This window comes from Euprymna scolopes, chromosome 11 (assembly GCF_053919585.1).
Source record: "Euprymna scolopes isolate OS-2025 chromosome 11, ASM5391958v1, whole genome shotgun sequence".
Lineage (NCBI taxonomy): Eukaryota > Metazoa > Mollusca > Cephalopoda > Sepiida > Sepiolidae > Euprymna > Euprymna scolopes.
In genome coordinates, this window is record NC_136492.1 from 119,637,795 (window position 1) to 119,660,198 (window position 22,404).

Consider the following 22,404-nt stretch of genomic DNA (forward strand, 5'->3'; position numbering starts at 1 on the left):
TAGTAGATACAGATATGTATCTGTCGACATAGATTATAGCAAGAAGCATAATATACAAAGCAGAGGAGGAGGCTGGGCAAGTTAAGTTTTCAAATATACTACAAAGGAATGCCCAGAAGAATGAAGTATTGATAACTAAACAGCTAGCAATGATAAATATGGATATTGTTGGAAAGGAGTGCATTTGAAATGATAAGAGTTCTAACAAGACCTGAAGATGGTTGGAAATACTATTATGAAAGATTGTTGAATCTTTATATTTTATGGAAACAAAAGAAATTGTGGAAGCAGTTTCTGATCCAACTACAAATATTGCGAAAGAAATGGTATTGGAATCTGTAAGATGAAGAAGAGTAATGCTGCCGGGTCGTCAGGCATATTGAAGTATGTATATAAATGAAGAGGTTTCACCCAAAAGACTGGCATCTGAATTCAATTGTGAACTGTTACAAGATGGAAGTAATTACAGAGATCCTGAATGTTATTCAAACAATAATTGAGCAGCAAATAAGCCAAATAAACATGGGGGAAATGCAGTTTGATTTTATATCTGCTGTTACAATATTTTTGACTCATAATGGGGATATGGTCCCTCTGAGTTGGGAGATTCTATAGACGCTGCTGCTAGGAATTAATGAATCAAATTAATTCACGTTCTGCTATCAACCAATCAGAAACCAGTATTGCTCCATAAAAATTTAATCTTTTTTTAGCAACCTAGCACATATTTTTTTGTGTCAACTTAAGGTCTTTTGCTCTTTGGCTACAAAATTATGAAGTCCGGAACCTGTACAGAACATATGTCCATTGAGAATTCGTCATCTCCAGGACTAGTATAGAATAACTATCTATTGGAAACTCTTCTGAAACTAAACATGGCTTACAACTCAAGAACCATTGATGCTATATTTATCCTCCAACAAATGTAAGAAGTGTCTGTATTTTGTTTTTATAGATTTGGAGAAAGGTTTTTTCCAAAGTGCCAACAGTGTTTAGCTGGTGGTCTTTGGGTGCTTGTGCATTATAATGGCATATCAAAACAATGCATTTTGAGTAATAAACACTGTCAAAATTATTAAAAATTACATGAAACGATCTTGTAGAAGATCTGCTACACACACACACACACACATATATATATATATATATATATATATATATATATTTTTTTTTTTTTCCTAAAAAATACATTGCATTATCATATATTCTCGATCCATCATTTTCTAATTTGAAATAGTGAAAGTTAAGTGGAAACAAGAGGGAGAAGTCAGTTGTGTCATGCGGTTATGTATGCACTACAAGAAACTGATAAGATTGCATTATTTGATAAATTTTAATTTTTCTGGTGATTAAGTTTGTTTTGTTTTTTTTTTGTTTTTTTTAGTTGTTACTCATTTCAGCATGATACATAATAATGTAACCATGTTTTTTTTGTAAAAATACACTGGATAAGGCAGTGGAGGAGAAGGCAGTAGCCCTAGATGGGGAGGGCATTAAGGTATATCTAAGGCTTTTGACAGAGTATGGCACAATGGTCTTCTCATGAAGATCAGATGTTATTACTGGACGAATACTCAACATAATTAAATCCTTCTTAAATAAGAGAAGCATTCAGGTTGTCCTCGATAGTCGTACATCTAAACAATACAATATAAATGCAGGTGTACCTCCGAGGTCGATCTTTGGACCTTTATTATTCCTGATATTCATAAATGACTTCCCTGATAGACTCTGAGATGGGTATATTTGCTGACAACACCACACTCTATAACAGGGAAAACTAATGGACACATATCCAAGGCAATGGCGGAAACCCTAGAGGAAGACCTCCAGTCTGTCGTAGAATGAGGTCAAAAATGGATGGTAATGTTCCCCCTGACAAGCAGCCAAATCCCACCCCTACAAAGTACAGATCACTAGATGTAAGAAAGCCTTCTACTCTAATAGTTTCTTCTCCAGAACTGCTAAACTTTGAAATTCCCTTCCAGGTTCCTGCTTCCCCAACTGTACTGACATGCAAAAGTTCAAGTGTAATGTGAACAGACATCTTGCTGCTCAACTCCCAACATAGTATCCCTGCAGCTTATGTCCTTGATAGTAGCCTCTACATCAAAGTGGCACTGTGCTCTGATTGGAGGGAAAATGTAATTAAAAAAAAATGTAGTTTTTTTTATATCCAATTATAATTGACAAGCACTGGACTTTGCATAAATTAGTGGTAAACATGTTATTAGTAAAGGTTGTTCAAGTAATATACAGAAATGTTCAAAGTCATGTTAGAATTATTGTTAAACTGGAAGTACATCAGTTTTCTGTACTGAGGATGTTGCTTTTCATTTATGTCCTTTTTTTTTATGGAAATTGATCCAGACATGGCATGAAGCCACTTGATGTAAGGAACTAAAAATTAAATACTACTTCAAGGTTAATAACTTGCCAACAATAGGATTGTCCACAGCATTCTTTACAGATTGTCTAATAAAGATGCTGTATGCTATGGATTTACTATTTGACTTTGAAAAAAATGGATGGTCTACTTGTTAATGTAAAGACTTGAAGTGATGTCATGAAAGATAAGTCTGAAAGTGAATGTTACCAAGACTAAAGTGATGATCATTAGTTCTAGTGCTAGGAAATCTTTAGAAAGAAAGTTTCTCTGCCCAGTTTGTTGAAAGAGTACAACTCGATATTATGTTGAACATGTAAGCATTTAGCACACAACCACTTGCGGGGGAATTATAGGTAAATTGCAATATGATAACCAGTTTGTGTGCAAGAAGTGAAATACAATGAGAACTCGCACTGTAGAGAAAGTATATTTGGATAACAAGGTTATTGAGCTGCTTTAGAAGTTTTGTTACCTTGGTGATGTGTAAATTTTGAATGTATAGATTTTCGATTTCTAAAATATATCATATGTACCCTATTGGTCTTATCCTATTCATAGAAGAGTCAATATTTCTGTTTTTTAAATAAAATAAATAACTTTTTTACTTTTCAATTCGTGTATCACTTGAAAGAAAATGTTTTGTTTGTTTTTGTGTTTTAGTTATCTCCAACACAAAACTTGTGGCCAATCATCAACATGCAAGCCCATTCAAAACGGTCTTTGGCAAAGAACCGATGACTGACACTTTTGCTGACTTAGCAGACAGGCATAACATTTTGGCCGATTCTTCATCGCATATCAATACCATCCCAAAAAGTAAGTTCTTTTTTAACAGTTAAAGAATTTACTTCCATACATCAGTTGTTTTCTATGCATGATAAATATATACATAGTGTGTGTTTGCAGATAAATTTGATAATTTTTTTTTAAGTATTTCTTTTCAGAAGCAATTGATGTGTTTAATAGCAGTATGGTGCTATGGATAGTTGGTCCCGTCAACCATTGGTACTATTGGTGGGTATGAGTGCGGGACACCAAAGATGACTAAGATATTTGAATATTGGAAGAGAGTGATCTGCAGCTCTGTACTCTTTGAATTCTTTGAAATATAAACTGGATAAATGTGGCAACAGGAAGAATCATAGCAGGCATTCTGTGTGCACAAAACAAAATTCATCAAAGCTGGAAAAAAAAAAGAAGTATGGTACAGTCACGACAATGCAGTGTGAACCTTAATGAAAAGATGAGCTTCGGAGTGGCAACTATGAAGAAATTGTTGAATAAGAATCTTCATTGTTTCTAATACAAGAGTCACAAAAGCTAACTATTCACCTCCGACAGTGAAAACCACCTTAGGAAAACCAGGAAAAACTCCTCAGCAATGTTAAACATTTAATCCAACTGGTTCTGTTCAAATGAAGCTCTTTTAAAAAGGAGGCCCTGTTGGTCTGGCAACCATTGTACCACATCACAGGAGAGTTCATCTACAAAGTAATAGCTCCAGAATCACTCCAAGATTGGCAAAGATACTCGGGAGGCCAGCTGAAGATGTGGTCAGACTCGATCAAAGCCAACATCGAACCTACTTTCAGTCAACAGGTGTACGGTAGTTGCTGCTGGTCCTACGACTGACTGCCCATAACTATCTTTGCCATTACAGGCTGTCGTGCTTGGTTTGCGTTCATCCGAGACGCTATGTGTTCTATGGGAAGAAAGTTCTTTCCCCATCCTAGGTGAATGTCATCAAGTCAAGATCAGATGAGAGGAACTGCAAAGATCAGTTATACAATGTGAAGAACACCAGGTGACTATTGTACAGTACATGCAAACCCTGTACATCACAAAGACTAAAGTCTTTCAAACTGAGATTATCTTTGTTTTGTTTTTTTTGGGGGGGGGGGGGGGTATTAGCTGGGTCATCACTTGTTGTCAGGTAGCTGGTGAGATAACGCTGTGATGATCTCAACATGAACTTGTTTACATTAAAGTTTAAAAAGATCATGTTATAATCAGCTGTGAAGCAACCTTCTGGTATTGTTCTATAGATGAGTAATTCTAGGAAAGAAACTTTGCTCATTGAATTTTTGTTCAGTTTCAGACAGATAATAAAGGAAATTGTTGACAGTTGTTGTAGCTAGACGAGTTTCTGCTGCAAATGTTTTACAAAGATAGGGACCATGTAGAAGAAGCTCAGTTTGCCATGAAAATAACGATAGAGCAGTGATAGACTCTCAATCGTGAAAAAGAGGAAGTATGGAAGAGAAAAAGTCCTTTCCCACTAGATTTCTAATCTGGCTTTGTACCTATCAAGGCAGGAAAGGGTTATCTTAGCAGCTCCATCTTGGATATGGCAATAGTATTCTATCTTAGGACATATTTGGTTCTTATGTAGATAGAGGATTGCATTGGGAGTTTTCAGCATTTTTAACGGAGGGTGTGTACTTGTTTATATGTATTCATTTCTTTTTGTTTCTAATCCTAGTGTTTATTATGCAAGTTCAGATCCAGAAAGGAGAACAGTTCATAAAATGTTTTAGTTAAATTTTTTCACAAGTTACAGTTTACAATAAGATGTCGGCTTGTGCTTACTTAGCTAGTTAGACCAGTATTAATACATCGATTCTTTTCTGTTCCAGATCTCTCAACGGATTCTAATGTAGATTCCATAAACAATGCCGCCTTTTCTTTGATTCGAAATCCAGTTCCTGTTATCTCCGACATCTGCCAGATTAACCTTAATGAGACAGACTCAAATGACCTGCCCCCAAATGAAACAGAAGCTCCTACTACAGTCAACATTGGTAACCGTAACACTACGTCATTGACTAATGCAACTACACCCAGTCCGACCTTAGATAAAACAGTCTCTCGCAATCTTGGTATGTTGAGAAAATTGCATTTCATATTTTTCTTTATATCTCATTATCTATTTCTATCTAAGTTGAACTTTTTATTTTACTTTTATTATAATCAATTGTTATTGAAGAAAAAATATTGCACTCTGATATGTCTCCTATTGACAGCAATGATAAAGTATGACTAATTATTTACTACAAGAAATTTAAGACCCAAAATCTTGTAACATGCATCTTCTCTTCACCCCAAAAACGTTGGAAATAGTCAGTTTTATTTATAAGTTACAATGCCCTTTGAGCGAATGTCACTCCTATAATAATAAAAATAATAAAGCTAATGGTTACATTGGCATTACTACCAATAACATGTCCTAAAAAGCTTGTAATTTGTACTTTTTTATTTACTTCAATGTATATTTAAATTTTTTATTAGTTTTATCGATTTCAATCTATATTTAAATTTTTTATTAGTTTTATTTCAATGTATATTTAAATTTTTAATTAGTTTTATCGATTTCAATCTATATTTAAATTTTTTATTAGTTTTATTTCAATCTATATTTAAATTTTTAATTAGTTTTATCTATTTCAATCTATATTTAAATTTTTTATTAGTTTTATTTCAATGTATATTTAAATTTTTAATTAGTTTTATCGATTTCAATCTATATTTAAATTTTTTATTAGTTTTATTTCAATCTATATTTAAATTTTTAATTAGTTTTATCGATTTCAATCTATATTTAAATTTTTTATTAGTTTTATTTCAATCTATATTTAAATTTTTAATTAGTTTTATCTATTTCAATTCATATTTAAATTTTTATTTTTTTTAATTTTACTTTTGTTAGTTTGAAGAGATCAAGGGGCTCCTCCTTGGAGTTAACACTTGATTCTATTATAATTTAAATTTATATCCGAAGGTTCTTTTAAGAATAGACACTGTTCCCTTTATGGCGGCTATCTGTATTTCCTTACAGCTTGATTTTCCAGGGATTGCTTCTATGTATTTTTGAAGGTTCTTTTTTATTAGGCCATTCAATCGATATTTAAATTTTGAGTTAGTTTTATCTATTTCAATTTATATTTAAATTTTTAATTAGTTTTATGATTAATTTCAAAGAAATTGAATATGCTCAAAAACCATTGCCGTTACACTTGAATCGTGTTTGTTACAGTTCAAACCTCTCTCAGATCCTCACGCCATCCGGCACCGTCAAAAAGGAACAAACAAAGAATTGGACTCGGCTTTTCTTTCTTTTTAACACAAGTTGTGTATTACTGCTTTTCTTTCTCCCCATCTCGTCACTAGCTTAAAGAGTTTCTAGCTGCCACTATGGAGCCACAGCCATCTTACCTGGTTCGCATTTTTCTTTCTGCTTTACAACCCGCCGGCCATAGACGGCCATAGACAGCCATTTCTCGTCTTTGACTTCACGCGTTCATTTTTTTCAACTGTACTTTTTCTTCTCTGTCCTTTTTGTTTTTTCTTTTTCTTGTTGTGCCAGCTTGCAATTTGCATTTTTTTTTGGGGGGGGGGGGTACTGTCGCTAATATCATTGCAAGCCAGCTATCTTGCAGCTCCTGCTGATATTTCCCTATGCATTCATACGCACTCTGTTACATTCCTTCCCTTCCAAAAACATTCTTTACCTGAGGTAACTAAAGAAAACAAAGTTCACACAATAAAACATGAATAATTAAATAAAAATAAAAATATCTTAATGTATGGTCTGTTAAATATTTCTATTTTATATATATATTTTCATTTGAAATTCCTTTACTTATTTATTCTTTTTTTTTCATTTGTAAAAATCAAGGAATTCTAACATTTTCTTTCAAATATTTAAAGGCAATATTTTAATACATTGCAAAGGAAAAAAAAATCCGTGAACTGTTTAAATTATGAGGACGTTTTGGGGGTTTGTTTGTTGTTTTCAAAAATTTCACTGGCGCAGTGTTGAAGTATTTCAGCTTGATTGTGCAAGAATACAATTTCAAATATTAAAAATATTTTACAAAGCTAATCAAATCATTGCAAGATCAAATCAGAGTTTGCATAGTATTTAATATTTGTTGATCCTGAGTCTGAAAATTTACCAAACTGAAACAGAACATTTTTATTTTAGTAATAAAGTCAGTTTATTGCTTCTTAGCACGGATGTTATACTGTTATTTGTGTTTCAAAATATATTTATACATATATATTTTTTTTGTGTGTCTTTTTCATGCAGTTTTTTTTGTTATCTTACATCAGCATTCGATTTTCTCTCGATATCTTTTCAGTTATAATATATCTCTCTTTGCTCATTGACAGAGTTTTATGCCAACTGCCCAAATAGTTTTCTTTTGGTTTAAAACTTTTCTTTTTTTTTTTTTTTTTGTTACAAGGAAGTCACCACTTATCAAGGCCCGGAAGCCACTCGAGGATAAGGGTCATTGCGTGTATAGTAATCAATGGGATAATATTGTAATCGCTAGTAATGGAGATCTGATAAAGTGTCTTACTTAAGGGGAGCGGCGGTTCATCAGGAACTTGTTTATGTTGGACTTGAAGACATCCAAGTTGTAGTCAGGTGGGAAACGGGCAAATGGAAGAGTTCTACAGGCGGGCACTTCTAAGAAAGAAGCTTTGTTCATGGAATCTATGTTTTGATTTAGGCACAGATTAAGAGTGGGGAAAATTACTGACAGTGGTTTCAGATAGACGAGTGTTTTTCGTGAAAGATTGGCGAGGGAGGACCAGAGATTGGAGCTCAGACGAGCATTTGCCATGGAAATAACAATAAAACGACAGGCTCGCAACGTCCATTCTGTGGGAGAGAGGTTGCAGGGAAGAGAAAAGGGCATCCCCCACTAGGCTACAAAGTCTATTTTGTACTCTGTCAAGGCAGAATAGGCTGTTTTTAGCAGCTCCTGCCCAGATGTGGCAACAGTACTCCATCCTGGGACATGCTTGGCTTTCCTCTTTGAAATCTTTGACTAAACTAGTTATCATAACTTTTTTTTCCTACTGTTATGACTCCTTTGTCTCTTTATTGCTCAGTTACTTTTTACAAGATTATTTGAGAGAACACTAGTTAATCTAACCCTTTGTTTAGTCCACAGAAAAAGGAGGGATTGGACCTAGTAGTTTACTCCTGTTTATCCCTTTGCACTTTTCTCAATAACCACGCCTTGGATTTTTTAAAAATTTTGCACAAACACTGGTCACCCATCCATAGCTTGAGCCCCTGGAGGGGCATAGGCCATTTACAATTTTGTAGATGCTTTTGTAGTAAGAAGTTCTTTTTACACGCCCAACCTTTCCAGAAGATACATACAGCACCTAGCTTTCCTAAATGGTCACCCATCTAGTACTGGCCAGGCTCAATGTTGCTTAACTTTGGTGATCTGGCGAGAACCGGTGTGTCAACGTGATTGTGCCGTAAAACATTGGTCATGGTGAAAGTAAATTTTTCTCTCATGGAGGCGACCCCGCATGCTCGGCTTGTTTAGTCGACGGACACTTTTTGTCTCTTGATGACCTCCACATGATCAAAGTGGGCTCCCTTGATGACTTTCTTGAGTTTGAAGGAAAGAAAAAGCTACTATTAGATGTATAGGAAGGTTGTTACAGCATGATGATGTTATTTTAATTCATGAATTGGTATTCAGTCTTTATGTACATAGCTGACTATGTTTAAAAGATATAAAACAAGACATTTGATAAAAGATACAAAAAAAGTTAAGATTACAAGGACCCGTGATTGGTAAATTCAGTTGTAAGTCACACTGTTCTGGATGTTGAAGGTTCAATCATCAGTGCATGTGATACTCAATATCCAATTTCAAATTACCTAAAACTTCTACCCATTCATGGCTGATGAAACGAGAACACACTACTCCAGTGGATTAAACAAAGGGTTCCATTAGAAATTCTGTGTAGATTCCCAGAGTTCGACAAGATACATCTGAAGAAGGTTGGAGATTATATTGGCAAAAACTTGTGTGGAAAATAACATTAAAGATGAAAACCATAGTTGGAATAATTTAAATAATACAAGCTAAGATTAGTTATGCGCCTCTTTGATAACAGTTTACTTGTTCTTCCTTTATTCACATTTTTCAGGTGGTTTTGAAGTGGGTAAAACAGGATGATTTGAGGCTCCATTCATGTCACTATTATTAATGTATTTCTGTCTCGGTGAATGTGTTTTAGGATTGCAATTGAACACATTAGATATATAAAGGAAAAGAGAACATTTTTCATGCTTTCACACATAGCTTGTCTCTTCCTCTTTTCTATGGCTGCTATTGGTTCAGCTTTGTATCATTAGGTCGTTGGAATGTTTCTTCATCTGCCATAACCATTTTACGTCGGCCCTGTCGGTGGGGCATTAGAATACGCCGACTGCCCCCCTGCAGAGGATGAAAGTCCCTCAATGGGGGTCCTGTATATGACCTTAAACTATATCCAGTGTTGAGGCCCCAGCTTGTGGGCTTTGGGGAGTGTGGAGCCACCCTTTAATTACCATTGCTCCCAGGTCCACTCTGACCCAGAGTGGTAGTACCTGTTAGGGTCCCAACTATGGGTTAAATAGAAACCGACGTGAAAACAACAAATATATTCTATTAAAAAAATCTTTCTTCAAAATCTTTGAATTCGGCATTAAATAACCCGAAAACGGTTGATATACCGTAAAACAAAAACAAGCAACCAACCATTTTACGTCACAGTACCAAGCACACAAGCCATCTTTGTTTTTCTTTGGGTTTTTTTTAGTGCAAGTTCTCAGAAATCAAGTGGCTACTTGCTAAGGCTAACACTTGATTTTTATATGAGATAATAGATATCCAGGCGTTCTATTAAAGTTCTTTAGCTGTTAAATATTGAGTTTGTAAAGAAATAAAAAAAGAAATTTTAAATAAAAATGTTTCACTCCCCAATTGACCTTGTTATAGTATATCATTCTTGTGGTCTCTTTGACAGATTACAGGACAAGGCTACATCTGGTCTGGTGAAGTATCTAGCTTCATGCTGTTAGTAGAGGCAACATCATTAGGAGAAGGTACACCATTCCTAATAAAAGCCATGTCAGTGAGATATTATTTGGGATTAGAATACTATATTATTTTGAATATTTGTTAAAGGTTTACTTGCAGTGGAGGAAGTATCTGAATGCAAGGTTATCCTGACAAACCCCCTGTACAGAGAGACCTTAGGCACTTGAGAATAGTATCTAGTAGGCATTCAAGATCTGTTTCCAAGTAAATTTCTATGTGTGTTCCACGTGGCTGTAACAAAATAATAATGAATCTATATAATGTGTGTCACACGTGGCTGTAACAAAATAATAATGAATCTATATAATGTGTGTCACACGTGGCTGTAACAAAATAATAATGAATCTATATGTGTGTCACACGTGGCTGTAACAAAATAATAATGAATCTATATAATGTGTGTCACACGTGGCTGTAACAAAATAATAATGAATCTATATAATGTGTGTCACACGTGGCTGTAACAAAATAATAATGAATCTATATAATGTGTGTCACATGTGACTATAACAAAATAATAATGAATCTATATATGTGTGTCACATGTGACTATAACAAAATAATAATGAATCTATATAATGTGTGTCACATGTGACTATAACAAAATAATAATGAATCTATATAATGTGTGTCACATGTGACTATAACAAAATAATAATGAATCTATATAATGTGTCACATGTGACTATAACAAAATAATAATGAATCTATATAATGTGTGTCACATGTGACTATAACAAAATAATAATGAATCTATATAATGTGTGTCACATGTGACTATAACAAAATAATAATGAATCTATATAATGTGTGTCACATGTGACTATAACAAAATAATAATGAATCTATATAATGTGTGTCACACGTGGCTGTAACAAAATAATAATGAATCTATATAATGTGTGCCCCACGTGGCTGTAACAAAATAATAATGAATCTATATAATGTGTGTCACATGTGACTATAACAAAATAATATTGAATCTATATAATGTGTGTCACATGTGACTATAACAAAATAATAATGAATCTATATAATGTGTGTCACATGTGACTATAACAAAATAATAATGAATCTATATAATGTGTGTCACATGTGACTATAACAAAATAATAATGAATCTATATAATGTGTGTCACACGTGGCTGTAACAAAATAATAATGAATCTATATAATGTGTGCCCCATGTGGCTGTAACAAAATAATAATGAATCTATATAATGTGTGTCACATGTGACTATAACAAAATAATATTGAATCTATATAATGTGTGTCACATGTGACTATAACAAAATAATAATGAATCTATATAATGTGTGTCACATGTGACTATAACAAAATAATAATGAATCTATATAATGTGTGTCACATGTGACTATAACAAAATAATAATGAATCTTATGTTTGTGACAGTCATGAGCCAACGCTTTTTCAATCTTTATTTTTTGAACATGTCTTTTAGATAGATCAGCTGACAATTGTCTGGATTCATCGCAGAATGAAGTTCCCCCTTACCAAATGTTTCATGGTTTTGTGCCAACCACTTCAGATGTGTGCCAAATTGATTTGACAGACAAGGAATCATCCGTTGCAAGCACGTTGCCTAGTTTTAACCAGTCTTCCATCAACCACTTGAATCCGGTTCCGATTGCTTGTACAATAAACAGAGCGGCAATTGCTGCAAACAAATCGCAGGCCATGGGGTCTGCTATGGATCAGTCAACGAATCTCAACTTTGGTGAGTTAATGAAATTCTTTTGTTAAAACTATTCAAATAATTTTATGATAGACCTAATACTACTCGCTCCTAGAAAGGAAACCTTTAAGAAATACAGCTGAGACTCTAAAATACTTTAAGTTAAAACTAAAAATGCTTATGAAGTATGTGTGAAAATAGATATTATATAGTTATGGATAAAAAAAAATTTTTTTAATCTATATATACTAGCAAGGAGACCCAACATTGTCTGGGACTAAATGAGGATCAACAAATATCCACCCTCCCATACTTTTGTTGTCATTGAAATCAGTTAAATCACCCATTTTTTAATCAAATAGATTGATTGCCTGCTTTAGTTAGGGACCTCCCACCCCCCACAGTGTACCAGAAGAAAGCTTCACATGTCTCCCCACAGTGACTTTGTACATAATACATTGCAGTCAACATTGCACTGTAGAGAATCTACTGTTGGTTTTATAAAATTATCTGTAAATCACTTAGTTTAAAATGCAAAAGTCAAGTATCATGGTTCAGTTGTGCTCTAACAAAAACATTCATTTTAAATGTGCCTCTGTTTTATCAAAGAACTGTTTATTTTATTAAATTATTTTTGCATAATCACTTGAATTAAAGTTAAACGTACAAAAGTTAAGTATCAGGATTTAATTGTGCTCAAAAAAGAAACATTTCGGCCGCACCTCTGTCTTGTAAAAGAATCTACAGTTGATTTTATAGGCTGGGTCTTTCTACTTGTGTGATGATAAAACTTCTCAAATGCACTTATGATTATTTCATTATTGCCATCCTTTGAGATGGGTCCTGGATATGACCTTAAACTATGTCTAGTGGTGAGGCCTCAGCTTATGGGCTTTGGGGAGTGTGGAGCCACACTTTAATTGCCATTGCTCCCAGGTCCACTCTCACCTGGAGTGGTAGTATCTGTTAGGGTCCCAACTATGGGTTAAATAGAAACTGACTTGAAAATAACAAATATATTCTATTAAAAAATTTTTCTTCAAAATCTTTGAATTCAGCATTAAATAACCTGACAAGGGTTGATATGCCGTAAAACAAAAACAACCAAACAACCTTTGAGATGAGTAATTGGTATATTTATTTATTTATTTATTTATTTGCAGACTGTTATACTCCTCTTTATAGTTGTTTCACATTTCAGCTAACTATTCGTCTCTTTTCATGGGATGGTTAACGTGACTGGATAGGAATGCCGAATCTCTTAACTTTTTTTTTTTTTTTTTTACACAGTGATCACCACTTATCAAGGCCCGGAAGCCACTCAGGGATAAGGGTTATTGCAAGTACATTACGTTAGTGAGGAGATTTGCTGAAGTGTTTACTTAAGGGGGGGCGGTTCATTAGGAATTTGTTAACATTGGACTTGAAGACATCCAAGTTGTAGTCCGGAGGGAAGCAGGCAGACGGAACAGAGTTCCACAGTCGTGCAGTTCTAAGAAAGAAGCTTTGTTCATGGAATCTACGTTTTGATTTAGGCACAGATATAGAGTGGGTGAAATTTTTCACAGTGGCTTCAGCTAGACGGGTGTTTTTCGTGAAAGATTGGCGAGGGGGGACCAAGAGATTGGAGTTCAGACGAGCATCTACCATGGAAATAACGATAAAACAAGGACAGGCTTGCAACGTCTCTTCTGTGAGAGAGAGGTTGCAGGGTAGAAAGAAGGGCATCCCCCACTAAGCCACGAAGTCTATTTTGTACTCTGTCAAGGCAGAATAGGCTGGTTTTAGCAGCTCTTGCCCAGATATGGCAACAGTATTCCATCCTTGGACGTGCTTGGCTTTTATATAGATAGAGAATTGCATCAGTAGTGAGATATCTTCTGGAACGGTAGAAGGATCCCACCATCTTTCCAGCGACCTTGGCAATAGACTTGATGTACGTGTTCCATTTCAGATCAGGAGTAAAGGTCAAACCCAGAAGCTTATCAAAACACGGGGCCTCACCCAGACGAGAGCCATCCATCACAATTGATGCCAGCTGGGGATCAGAGCGTTGATGATGTAAGGATAGGAGTTTGGTTTTGGATGCATTAAAGGTAACCAGTCACATCTTCCCCCACTGAACCACGCGCTCGAGATCAGAGGAGAGAGAATCAGAGAGAACTTTGTCATTTACAGCCTTTGATGTTTTGCCGTAGATGGTCGTGTCATCAGCATAGATGTCAACGAATGATTTAAGTATGTGTTTAGGGAGGTCATTGATGTAGATCAGGAAGAGAGTTGGGCCCAGGATTGACCCCTGACTGTATCCTCAGTAATTACTGCCTTTCATATTTGTCATTTCACCTTCAGGACTCATGGCGCAGTGGATAGAAGCATTGAATCTCTATGGTTCCAGGTGAGCATTGTCTAAAAGATAGCGGTTTAAATCCTACCCAAAGTCGGCCAGAGGATTAATTGGCTGAAACATGGTGATAAGACAGCAACTATGGAAAGCAGTAATTACTGAGGATACAGTTAGGACTCAGCATTCCTATCTCCTCATGATTAATGACTTGACGAAGGCCAGAGGAATAGTTGGCCGAAACATTGTGAAACAACAACTATGAAGATGGGGATAACAGTCCACAAATTGATAAATAAATGCACTTGTGATGTTAGATTATATAAAAGAGTTAACTTTGTTTATAATTGGACTTCCTTGTTTAATTGGATTATTAATTTTTCAATACTTACCAGATGCATTCTGATACAAAACCTATGTAAGAACACTCTCAAACATATTAAGAATCTTTTGTGTTAAATTTAAAACAATCGGCTCAGCTGTTTCAGAGTCCATGGGGAATAAACTCACACATGCATGCACACAGTTTCTTTTATATAATAGTAGGGATAGAGATATGTTTTGAAGTTGCATTTGTTAATGATTAATTCTTATGTCATATCATTACACATGCTGTCCACTTCAAAGCTTCCCCAAAAATAAACTTCTTCTCTTACTCACTCTTTCTTTAAGCCATGTGATATGTCCATTTCTAGTCCAGCCAAAGTGACATCTGGATACACAAGTTTACCCCCAACTCCAATTTCCTGTGCACCTGTTAACATTAGCCTGTAAATTTAAATTATCAGATATCTACTAGTGAACATATCCTTTAAAATGTTAAACTTTAACAACTGATTATTTTGATATTGACTGGTTCTCCTAATTCGGTTAGCCCGTAAAGTTTACACAACTAGTCTTCCTTTTATTGCTGTCGGCAATGTCTTGCATCAATTTGGATAATTTTATGCCTCACTTTTTTTCTTTTTTTTTTTCCAGATAAAGGTTTTTCTTTTAAAACAACTGACATGGATAGCAAGTTCTCAAACATTTAATTTGATTTTAAAAACGATTTTACACTATTGCTGCTCATCGATAAGTCTTAGTAAGTGTGATAATGTTATTTTACTTTCTTTTTAAAGCAACTCATTCCCTTCTCCGGCCACAACAACTTTACACAAATGAATGCTTCGCGAGTGAAACTGCCAGCCTTAACACTTTGGCAACATCAACCTATGCCAACAACAATGCCAGTTTCTCAACACTGAGTGGCCTAACCAATGTCACTATGGATGAATTCCAGTCATTGGTTAATGTTGGTGCTTCCAACCCAGGGAATTCATTTGGATATGCAAATGTCTTGGGTGAAGGTAAGAAACTTTTTCTTTTTTGTTTGAATTTGAAGCTGATATCAGTGTACAATTAATTTTCTTGGCTTGTTGCTACCATGTATGCCGTCCACAACAGATAGAAGTAAATAATAAGTAGTTCCAAGGTACCAACTTCTGGAACTTGAAGGTTCGATGATCACTGGGAAACACTAAGAATATAATGAAAGTTATTGAATTCTATGCAATTATGGTTAACCCAACAAGAACAATTTGCTCCTTTGGATTAAATAAAGAGTTCAATTTAAAATTTTGCATAGACTCTGGAGTTCAATAAAATGCACGTGAAGAAGAGAAGTTATGTCGGATTAATATATTAGTCTGAATAATGTATATAATATATAATAATGTATATAATAATAACAATGTATATAATAATGTATATAATAATAACAATGTATATAATAATGTATATAATAATAACAATGTATATAAAAATGTATATGATAATAACAATGTATATAAAAATGTATATGATAATAACAATGTATATAAAAATGTATATGATAATAACAATGTATATAATAATGTATATAATAATAACAATGTATATAATGTGTATAATAATAACAATGTATATAATAATGTATATAATATATAATAATGTATATAATAATAACAATGTATATAATAATGTATGTAATATATAATAATGTATATAATAACAATGTATATTATAATAAAAATGTATATAATAATACCAGAGCATCTTTAATGCAGGTACTTACATGTCTTGCGCTTTCCAGATTATGAATTATTCGATCGGGAGATCCTATTTATTAAAAAGAATAGGTGATACCATACTACGAACATTAAATTAGTATATAAATGCACTAATTTAATGTTCGTAGTATGTTAACTTCTATCCTCCTTTTTAATAAATAGGATTTCCCAATCACGGAAGACGCAATGTAAAAAAAAAAAAATGATTTCACTTCTGGGCGTGAAACTAAGATAAACCTTCTTGGTTTTCTGGTTAGGATCCAAGGGTAGTATCTATTCTGTCTAAAGATGGTATAATGATATCGTAGGATTTCCATTCACACCGAGTGTCCATACAATGGAAATATGTCACACTCCCCTATAAGGATATTAGAAATAAACACTTATAACCAGATATATTCTGACACTATATAACCAGATTATGTAAATACTTTTACAGTTTTAACAAAAGGACTACAATAATATCGCAAGGTCTCCATTCAGGCTGAACGTCCACAGGATGCCCGGCAGCAATATGTTGCAGATAGAAGATGCCGCTGTGGAATTTTCACAGGTCCTGCTAGTCTGATATAATTTATCAATCTTTATTTTAAAAATTCTGAAAGATTGGATTTTGTTGACTTTCCTTGAATGCTAGGGCCTTCATCATCGTCTGTTATCATATACATTCCATTAGTGATGATGACCACTTTCTGAACATCATCATCAAGACATTATCATACTTCTCCACTAAGTTTTGTCTTTCGAATGATCTTGTCAATTAGCGATGCTAATATTCCCCTATTTCATGTTACTTTTCACTGTCATTGAATCTTAGTCTGTACTTTCTCAGGTTCCATATTCCATTAGTGTTGGGAATAGAGTAGTTACTTTGATAATACTGCAGGCTCCATTCTTTCAAAAATTCAATTGTATAAGTAGATCTACCATAGATGACAGTATTATAGCAGTTTTTAAGCTCCAAAAAATCACTTTACAAAAAAAGAAATCTCAAAAACATTTATTAACCAACTGTGCATATGTATAACTAACACCTTCAAAGAAACACTATTATAGAGTACATTTCCATCATGATTTCTTTAAAAATACAAATACATTCTGAAAGTTAATATATTAAAAAAATAAACAGCATAAAACTCAAAATTCAGTCCCCAGAAAGAGAGAAAGATATATTGAAGAAGCAAGGTTCATGTTGGATGCTAATGATTCATTAAAGAATGTAATATACGCCATTCTTCTGTCATCATCAAAAAACATCAGTTTCTTTTTCATTGATATTACCAAAATGACATTTTTTTTTTCTTGTTTTTGTTTCTCTTTTTTTAAAAGGAGTCGCCATTTATCAAGGTCCAGATGCCACTCGAGGATAAGGGTTAATAAGTGTACAGTGGTCAATAGGACAATGACGTATTATTCTCTCCAAACAAGGCATATTGCCACTTGGATGTAATGGAGCTACTATTTTGGACCATGTTTATAGAAATGCTATGTAGGGAGCTGAGCAGCAAGATGTCTCTCTACATCACATTTAAATTTCTGCATGTTAGTATAGTCGGAAGCTGAGGATCAGGGGGGTGGGATTCTAAAGTCTAACAGTTCAATGGAAGAAACTATAAGAGAAGGTTTATAACAAAAGGGTATGATTTTGCTGATTCACTGATTGGTTGGGGGTATTGATGTTGAGGGAGCATAAGTTCTACAAGTTTCTCAGAGGACATTTTCTGTTTTGCTACATATTTCATTGACTGTGATAGCAAAAAAAAAAAAGGGCCCATGGTGCAGTGGTTAGAGTACTTACAAAAATAAATTGTGATATTCACCTGTAGATTGAAAGTTCAATTCTTAGTGTGGGCAACCGACAAATAAAGTTGCGAATTGCTTAAGACCTCTATTCAGTCATAGCTGACAGATCGAGCATGCTACACGCATGAAGTAAATAAAGGGTTCCGTTTGAAATTCCATCCAAATTCCTGAGTTCAACAGAAACGTTCCTGAATTCGTCAAGATACACCTGAAGAAGGTCAGAGATTACATCAACCGAAACGTGAAAATCACTCAAAATGAGAACAATAGTCCGATGAATCCAAATAATACACAAAATGAGTTATCTCATTGCTAGCTGGCTTGTAGCGGGTATCCAGAGCACTTGTAGCTGAAAAAATATTTTGTATTTACGTGTTTGCAGAAGATATCAAAAATTGTATTTTTCCACAATTTTGAGAATCAAAAATATTTCCGACTATTAATTTAACACAGCTTCAAAAATAAAAATAAAAAATATTTCTGACGATTAATTTAACACAGCTTTAAAAATGATATAAAAATCAAATTTCCATCACTACTGCAAAAGAAAAGTTTTATTATTCCTAAAAATCTCTAAGAAATATTTTTAAAATTTTTGCTTTCATCTTCATATTGTCATATTTATTTTAACATCTGTTTTAAGTATTTACTTGTGTTGGACAAGTAGCTTATGATTCTCACCAGACTTTCCACATAGTTTTTAACACTCAAATGGTACAACCTGAAATTTGACTAATTTTCTTTGGAAGTTATTTTACTATGTTGAGGCTATAAAATTTTAGATCTTTTCTGACACCAACCTAGGAGGCTAGTGTTTTTTTTTATGGAGACATCATCTCTAGTTGATTGCTGACCAAAACTAATTAGCACTTCATTTATTATTTGAAAAAGATGTTTTGTTTTTTTTTTGCATTTGTATATTTGAACAATTTTAAACACTTAGAAGTGTAGTTGTTAATTTATAACTGTTTTTTCTTGTTTACAAAATATTTTCTTTTGTTCAGATGCCAGATTAAGACCTACGGCAGCTGAGAGACAAGCCCGACATCGGAACAAGTTGAAGGAATGCGGGGATTATGAAACTTTCAAGAAGACCCATGCTGAGCAGCAGCGGAGGATGCGGAATCGCCGAAAAGAACGGGAAAAGTTGCTGCCCGAGGCAGAGCAACTGCGACTTCTGAGAGAAAGGCGTGAAAAAACCAAGAAACGTGTGGCGAGGTGGAGAGCTCTGCAAAAGCAAAAATTTCAACGACAATTGAGCCAACAGGCAAATCCGACAACACAGAGCTTACCAGCTTGCAAAGTAGAACCATTAACTTGACACGAGTCTCAGTTAGGTGTTGAATAATCAGAACAGATATGCGTGCACACACATGTATCATTTAATGCATATTTTAAGTAGATATATTGCATTTAACAGGAAATTTGGATGTTTTATATATAGTAAGAATTATTAAATAAATTTTGAATTACATTCGCAGGAAAACCAGTTCTGGGTTCGCTATGCGAATTGCTCCAAATGTTCAAGTAGTTTCAATTCAGTAGTTTATTTAAGTAACTTAGAGCTTCATATAGATGAATAGATTCAATACATATTCAAAAGATATTTAAATCCAGCTTCAAAAACAGAATGCATCATACATTTATTGCTATACATGGTAATGGAGCTGGATTCACATATCTTTTTCAATAGGTATTGAATCTATATATATATATATATATATAATACTTTAGGAAAGTAGAAAGTGAACTTTTTTTTTTTTTTTTTTTGCATAGTTCTGTAACACTCATTTCTCACAGTCCATGAATAATATTTCTAACAAAGGAGAAAAAATTGCTGGTTTTTGTGTCAGAATCTATTTTTTGACATTGAAGTAGTATTTTTTTTATTAATTTTTATCCTTTATATTTAAAGAGCTTCACAACTTGTCTGGAGCAATTTTTATTAAAAATAAATAACTAAATAATTATTCAGAAAATATTCCACATTCCACCCAGCAACACTTTATTATCAGGTAATTGTTTCTGTCCAATCCCAAAAGTAGATATTTTCACATTATACAAAATATTAACATCAGTGTATGTTCTTTAGAATGAAACCAATGAAAATGTCAAAATGCAACTGTATTCATTTAATGTATTCATTTTTTTTTTTCACACAGACTGAAGGAAAATTCATACTATAACTCCATTCACTTCTTATAAGTTCCAGATATATTATAACAATCAAATCTTTTTCATCTTTTTATTTTAAAATCAATTTCAATTTTTGAAGCATACAATTTGATATAGATGCATACTGTTTATCAATCACACATACACATTTGGATAAAACTAGCTAGAAAGAAGATAATTTAATATGATGATTAACTATGGAGCAGAAAGGATAGATACTTCAATGTTGACATTACTTTGGATTCAACGTAGGTAACTTATTTGGTAGGATTATATATACTTTGTGGAATAGAGAATAATATATCTAAATTACGGAGTTCTATATTGAGATGGTTCCTTATTTACCACAAAAGTGCTCATCTAGACAATTAGAAATAATTTTAAAAGGACTTTAGAAATCTATTTTTTTTTTTTAAATTGATCATAAAAATAACTATTGAAAGTTTTTGCATATTGCTTCAAATCTTAATGAAAATTGTTAAACAAAATTGCAACAATGAAGGTATGTTATTCAACAATGATATGTATAGAAAAAATGCTATCATTTCATTGAACAAAAAATTAAATGTTATAAATAACTGTACAAACTAAAGAAGGAATGAAAAATGTAATCTGCCCACTAAATTGTTTGACATCAAGTATAGTAAGAATCTGAAATTATTTTTAAAAAAGTAAATAATTTGTACATATTGGATTAATTGGTGGTCTATTTAAATACAGATATCACAACCATGTAGCCTATATTTAAAAAAAAAAAAACTGAAATAAAATAAAGTTCCAATAAACCTGAAAAAAATGTTTGGGAAGAAATGAAAAGATTAGGACTCAAAGTGTAGAAATAACATCAAACACAAAACAAATTAATTTCTTACCCATAAACATTAAAGGGATGTATGAGCCTTATATCAGGTTGACAAGAAAGTTCTTGTGATTTTGAACTTTTAAATTCCAATGAACATATCTCGGCTCAAACAAAAATTTATTGATCGAAATAAGCACCATCAGAATCAACACATTTTTGCCAACGCAAAACAAGTGTATTTATACCAGTAACATAAAAATTTTGCATTATGGTGATGAAGTAGATGAAGGGGTTTTTGATATCACTTAGGATTTTGAAGCATTTCTCATGCATAAAGTTGTCGAGATGCTTGAAAAGTGGTATTCAATGGTGAGAGACAATATGGCTGATAAGGCAGAGTTTCAAAACCCAATTTGTTCAACTTCTGCAACTTGGTTTAGCAACGTGCGGTTAGGTATTGTCGTAGAGGAAAATGTGGCCTTTTCTGTGGACTAATGCTGTTGTTGTTGTTGTTGTAGTTTCTGATGCATTTCGTCCATTTGTTGACAGTACTTAACTGGTGTAATGGTTTTGAGAAATGTTGTGGAGCTTCATTGGTGTCTAACCACTGAGCGGAGTCTTGCCAATTGTTGTAAAGAACCCATTTTTCATTGCAAGTTCCAACGCAGCCAAGAAGCGGGTCATTCTTGTTGTGTAAAAGAAGAGAACATGATACATCATAACAGTGTTTCTTTTGGCTGTTGTTTAATTCGTGAGATGCCCATTTATTAAGTTTTTTGTCTTTCCAATCTCTCTAAAGTGGGTGGAAATCATTATATACATTACGTTTAATTCAGAAGCAAGTTCTCAAAATGTTGTGCGTGGATTGGCTTCGATTAAAGCTCTTAATTGATTGCTGTCAACATCCGATAACTGACCACTACACTCGTCACCTTCAAGACTCTCGTTGCCACCACGAAATTTCTTAAATCACCATTGTGTTGTGTGTTCAGTAGTGGTTCTGTGCCAAATGCTTTGATATCGCAAGCTGTTTCAGCAGCTTTTTGGCTTAGCTTGAATTGAAATAAGAAAATTGTGCAAATTTTTTTTTTTTTCCAATAGTTTTTAAACGATTGTAGTTTAAACAATTAGAGGGAAAAGCGCTCTTTAAAATTATATATAAAGGAAAGGTATAACAAAACCTTATTTGGAATACAAATTAAAA

At 33.6% G+C, this 22,404-nt stretch overlaps 1 protein-coding gene across 1 annotated transcript in view; it reads left to right on the forward strand.

The window, feature by feature from the left end:
- LOC145288086 (uncharacterized) overlaps nucleotides 1–19,695 on the forward strand; it is an 81,146-nt gene extending 61,451 nt beyond the window's left edge. The window contains exons 5-9 of the mRNA XM_080136140.1: nucleotides 3,050–3,205; nucleotides 5,026–5,268; nucleotides 11,753–12,028; nucleotides 15,452–15,679; nucleotides 19,228–19,695. Coding sequence (XP_079992266.1) covers nucleotides 3,050–3,205; nucleotides 5,026–5,268; nucleotides 11,753–12,028; nucleotides 15,452–15,679; nucleotides 19,228–19,544 — 1,220 coding nt within the window. The 3' untranslated portion in view covers nucleotides 19,545–19,695. The remainder of the gene's footprint in view (nucleotides 1–3,049; nucleotides 3,206–5,025; nucleotides 5,269–11,752; nucleotides 12,029–15,451; nucleotides 15,680–19,227) is intronic.
- The last annotated feature ends 2,709 nt before the right edge of the window (nucleotides 19,696–22,404 follow it).